Below are 5578 nucleotides of genomic sequence, written 5' to 3'. Positions count from 1 at the left end.
TTACTTTTTCTCCTCACGCTCAGATTACCATACCATACCATATTGAACGTGAGGATGCTTTCCACCAAGCTGCTTTCCAGAACATCCTGGCTGAGCCCATACCCCATCAATTTCCTGATTTAAAAACTTGCGCTGGCTTGCTTTAAAAAAAAATACAGTCTGCATTCTCTGTAAAAACTCAGCTTGTTATCAATTTGTGTCCCTTGGTATTTTAAACACTTAACGACATCCACTGGTTGTGTAATGGTCCTATGTGTAGCTGGTGTAGAGAGTCAGGCGCAGGACAGCAGATATGAGTAATCAACGTACTTTACTCAAAAATGCCACAATACAAGCGAATAATCGCTAGCCCACAAAAATGGATCGAAGGACAAAGAACAATCCCTCACAAACACAACATGGGGAACAGAGGGTTAAATAATAAACAAGTAATTGGGTAAGTGACTCCAGGTGTGTAAGACACAGACTGAACAAATGGAAAATGAAAAGTGGATCGTCGGTGGCAAGAAGGCCGGTGATGTCGACCGCCAAACGCCGCCCGAACAAGGACCGACTTCGGCGGAAGTTGTGACAGGTTGAGCAAAATGATTAATCATATCACTTTAGCAAATGTTTTTTAAAGGATGATTTAGAACGTGAAGATGTACCCAAATACATTTAAATAAAGAGAAAATAAAATAAAAAATGGGGTATTTTTTTCTCTCCAAAATCCCAGGAACAAATGCCACCATTATGAAAGAACAACACACTCCATAATGTCAAATTGAATAGCAAATGCTGTAAATGTATACAAATTCAAAAAAAAAAAAAAAACTAAAATGTCTTGGTCGCATAAGTGTTCACCTCCTATGTTATGGCAAGCCTACAGAAGTTCAGGAAATAGCCCTATTAACAATTCACATAATAACTCCATGTTCGTCAGTGTGCAAGGACTGGGAGTTTTTCAGATGAAAATAAACGGAATTGAGCTAAGCACAGCTAAAATCCTGGAGGAAAACCTGGTTCAGTTTGCTTTCCTCCAGACACTGGGACATGAATTCACCTTTCAGCAAGATAATACTCTACACTAAATCTGCTTGAAAATCTATGGCAAGATTTGAAAATGGCTGTCTAGCAATAATCAACAACTGACTTGATAGAGCTCGAAGAATTTTGAATAGAATAATGGGAAAATACTGCACAATCCAAGTGTGCAATGCTATTACAGACTTACCCAAAAATACTTTCAGCTGTAATCGCTGACAAAATCATAATAATTTGGGAAGTGCATATATTTGTCCTGTTACAAACAACTCAATTCAACGTTGGTTCAATTAAATGACGTGGAAACAATGTTGATTCAACCAGTGTGTGCCCAGTGGGAAGTGTGTTTCTTGCATATCCCAACTCCCCCACAGGGAATGGAGTCAGAGCCGGAGTCACCATTGTCTAGCACCCCGGGAGTTAAGTCCCTTGCTCAAGGGCACAGAAACAGATGTTTTCACCTTGTCACCTGAGGGATTCGAGCCAGCGACCCTTTGGTTACTGGCTCAAGATATATTCATTATTTTTCATTAAAAATATTTTTGGGGGACATTAGAGTATTTTGTGTAGATCGTTGACAAAAAAATAACAATTAAATCCAGTTTAATCCCACTTTGTAACACAAAAATAATTGAAGAAATCCAAGGGGTGAATACTTATGTATTCTACTCTACTTTCTGTAATATTATAGAACAATGCCCTAGAAGCAAAAAAAGAGCAAGGAAGGCAAGTAAATTTGATCCCTGTAGTGACATTTACCTAGATTCAAGTCCAAACCAAGGTCATAAAATATATACCCTAAAGACAATGACAGGCTTTATAAGGAGAGAAAACCTTATGTTCCGCAAATCTAATAGCTTTTCTGTGCGAACATGATAAACAAATTATATCGGGGGATGCTGGCCGTACTTTACAAGATTAGGCTGTAGAAGCCCAGAGGCTCAGGGGATTCAAAGGCCAGTGTTCCCACTGGTCCAGAAACATTTAGGAGGCTGGTTGCTTTAGTGTAATACAGTCCTACAGCCTAGCCATGGCTGTTTTCTGATGAAACTGTTTCATTATTAATGCTGGAAAGACTGTCCAAACTTCCAACCAAATTTACATTGAACGCGACAGAAAAAGTTCCAAAATGTACCGTGTGTTTCATCAGTCACATAGACTTTTTAGTGTACCCTGTGAAATTAATCTGGCAAGTTTGCTGGAAAGAGAACTGAAACAAGCTCCACAGCCAATTTATAATATCCTCAGATGGAAACAAACAAAAATAGGACAAGGTTTAACTCTGGATACGTGTATTCAAAATATGTTTACTTCTCTAATGGACTTTACCACACTTATATGGATCTAGCGCAATGCCGTTTACTTGCAAAACATTCCTACTGTAAATGTGCTTCCTTTTATATCTCTCTAGTGAAACAACAGTGGGTTATGGTTTTGATAAATAGTTGAGCCAGAAAAAAGTAGGCCTACTTAGGGGAAAAACTGGTTTGTGTTGGAGGCCAAGTGACGACATTGTGATGATCTGTGTTCGGCTCATATAAGAGTGGCCATCCTCCCAGAACGCTCTTCAGAGGAGGCCAGATGGTGATGATGATAATACATGGGAATGAACACGGAGAAAGAGCACATCTTGACTGAGACCACAAAGCACTGGAGATAAGGTGAGTTAGCCTCAAGGGCAACTTGGATCTTCGTGGAATGAGAAAGATAAAGAGGGGGGGGTGTTTCGTTGTGATTAACGGCAGGGTTTTATGTGCTTTACGCTTATTGTCTGAGGTGCATGCTACATTTGGGCAGGATGGATAAAGTTATTCTAAGGACGTGAAGAGATATAATTCAAAGTGGCTGAATTGGGACGGATCAAAGTAAAAAAGGTTGGATACACATCTCAACATATAATGTAAGGACCATTTTTATGGTCAGGCAAAGGAATACTGTATAAACATTGTGCACAGATAGACAACACACGCAGAAGCTAAACAGAGGACAGAGTTTTTTTTTTTTTTTTTTTTTTTTTTTTTTTTACATAGTTTTGAAAATGTGCTATTGCTTCAGTAATGGAATGTACCAGCACAAGTCAGGGCACTACTCTTTTTTGTTATCAGAATGAATCAAGGTCTAGTAATGTTAGCAGACTACTCATATTGCTGAGCAGTAGTCTATTCCCATCAGTGGGATGGTATCTGTTTCTTGTTAGTCATGTACAGTATTTCACATTTTCCACTGTGAAAAGTACAGGTATGACTCAGGACGGGCAGGAAAAACCCATGAATCCTTATGTCACCCCTTATGTGGATTCTCAAATTGTGTCTCCTTTTCTTTAGGATGTTGAAGTTCAATGATTTCAAAAATGTTTGACACTGTGTGAACAAACGTGGACATATGACTAGTAGATAAATCATTATTTTCTTCCAGTTTCCCAATGTTCAGGAACACAACCGAGAGGCTCCTCCCCACTGAGGACCCTCACTCAGAGCTGGATTGGACCGAGTTGGACCCCTATAACTGTACACTACTGTACAACTACACTGCAGCCTGGGACTGGCTCTCCACCTACCATCCAGCCTACCTGGTTCTGCTCAGTGTGGTGGGCGTGTTGGCCAACGGCCTGGTTCTCTATGTCTTTTGCCTGCAGAGAAAGCTATGCACCGTGGCCGATGTCTACCTGGGCAACCTGGCCGCTGCCGACCTGGTCATAGTGTCCTGTCTACCCTTCTGGGCCGCTACCATTGCTAACAACTACCACTGGGCGTTCGGCGAGCCAATGTGCAAGCTGGTCAACGTGGCCATCTCCATGAACTACTACTGTAGTGTTTTCTTCCTGGTGCTGGTTAGTGTTGATCGCTACCTGGCTCTTGTCCGGCCCATGTGCCAAAGCCGACTGCGGAGGGCGTCCTGGGCCAAGCGCATCTGCCTGGGAATATGGATCATGGGGTTCCTGCTGAGTTTGCCCATCCTGTTCTTCCGCAAGGTGAAATACGTGGCCAAGGCGGGGGTGACAGCCTGCTACTTGGCTTACCCCCATCCAGACTGGGAAATTCAGCGCAATATCACCAATAACGTGGTTGGGTTCCTGCTTCCTGTGATAGTGGTGGCATACTGCAGTCGCCACATTGTGATCGCTCTGAAAAATGGTCAGATCAGAAAAACTCCTGGTGTGAGGTCAGAGAGGAAGGCCACACAACTGGTCCTGACTGTCCTCACAGTCTTCCTCATCTGCTGGACACCCTACCAGGTGGTGCGCTTCCTGGACACGCTGGATTACTTCCAGGTCACTCCAGGTTGCCTCTGGGGTCACATTCTGGACATTAGCATACAGCTGTCCACATACCTGGCATACGCCAACAGCGCCATTAACCCTTTCCTGTATGTCATTGTGGGGAGACACTTCAGGAAGAGAGCAAAAGAAGTGTTCAGGACAATGTTAAACCGCAGATTGACAGAGAAATCATTCCTGACGGTCAATTTCACCTCAAGTGGAAAACTGGACACTCAAAGGATACAATGTAAACAACTAGTGAAACAAACTGTGACGTGACAAGTCTCTGTCTTGAAGTCTATCCGTCCGTCCATCTGAACTGATCCAGACTGAACATTTAATCTTCATCTGTTTTTACTTTTAAATTGTAAATATGTTCTTTCTTCTAATCGGATCGATATCCGTCAGTCGTTTGTGTGAGACCAAATGAGGTGAACAAGTGATCAGGGACCTCCAGATGATTTCTGTCTTTGTTAAACTTGTAATTACCGGAGGACATCTGTTCCGAATCATTAAGACCTTTATTAATACAAATAGTCCATTTATCTGTCTACAATATTCTACCTCGTAAGCAATCGAACTCCTGTTTTAGTTCCTTTGTGGATTTATGGAGAAATTCAGACTACAGACTCCATTCGGGTGCACGACACTGAAGATTTATGCTGTAATATAGGCACTAAATTACGACTGTCCAGTGTAGAAGATTAATCTAAATGTGATCTATGAAGTCTTTTATTGTCATTGAGACCCTTTTCATTTTGATGGAGTGTGCCACTATGAGAAATGATTCTCCCAGAGCAGGACTACGAATGGGACGTATTGCACTGTGAACTAATTTAAATGTAAAAGGTCATATTGTCCTTTAAAAAGCTCATATCATTTTTTCTTTTTGGCCACTAAATCAAATGAGGTTCTGGTTGAAAGGTCTGTATTTCTTATCAATCCTGTGAAAAAAATTTTTTGTTATTGCATAAAAACAACTTTTGTATGTATCAAAATGTTGTCCACTACCGTGATGACGTAAATAAATCAATGTGGGGTTTGAGTACTCAACAGAGCTCTATTACCCAGTAATATTTGTGCTCTTTTGACCCAGACTAATACTTGTGTTATGACAACTCCTAACACTGATATACTGTTTGGATCACTTTGCTTGTACCAACAATCAGCTTGTCTCAGACCACACTGTTCTCACAATTCTTCTGGCTACTTACAGTAAGTACACCCTCTATGACATCCCTCTAATGATACATTCATCAAGTGTTAGACAACGTATTTTATATTTTGTCCCCCTTC

At 41.2% G+C, this 5578-nt stretch overlaps 1 protein-coding gene across 1 annotated transcript; it reads left to right on the top strand.

Moving 5' to 3' along the window:
• Nucleotides 1-1827: 1827 nt before the first annotated feature.
• Nucleotides 1828-5336, top strand: LOC110529792 (B2 bradykinin receptor). The gene is made up of 2 exons (XM_021612325.2): nt 1828-2684; nt 3439-5336. Exon 2 carries the CDS (start codon nt 3446-3448, stop codon nt 4559-4561), a length of 1116 nt encoding a protein of 371 aa, XP_021468000.1. The 5' UTR covers nt 1828-2684; nt 3439-3445; the 3' UTR covers nt 4562-5336.
• The last annotated feature ends 242 nt before the right edge of the window (nt 5337-5578 follow it).

Source organism: Oncorhynchus mykiss, chromosome 8 (genome assembly GCF_013265735.2).
Source record: "Oncorhynchus mykiss isolate Arlee chromosome 8, USDA_OmykA_1.1, whole genome shotgun sequence".
Taxonomy (NCBI): Eukaryota; Metazoa; Chordata; class Actinopteri; order Salmoniformes; family Salmonidae; genus Oncorhynchus; species Oncorhynchus mykiss.
The sequence above is the reverse complement of the archived record's forward strand: the minus strand, read 5'-3'. Positions and strand labels throughout refer to the sequence as shown.

Excerpts from the sequence above, each read along its gene's own strand:
- LOC110529792 (XM_021612325.2), top strand. The coding sequence starts at position 3,446 with ATGTTCAGGAACACAACCGAGAGGCTCCTCCCCACTGAGGACCCTCAC.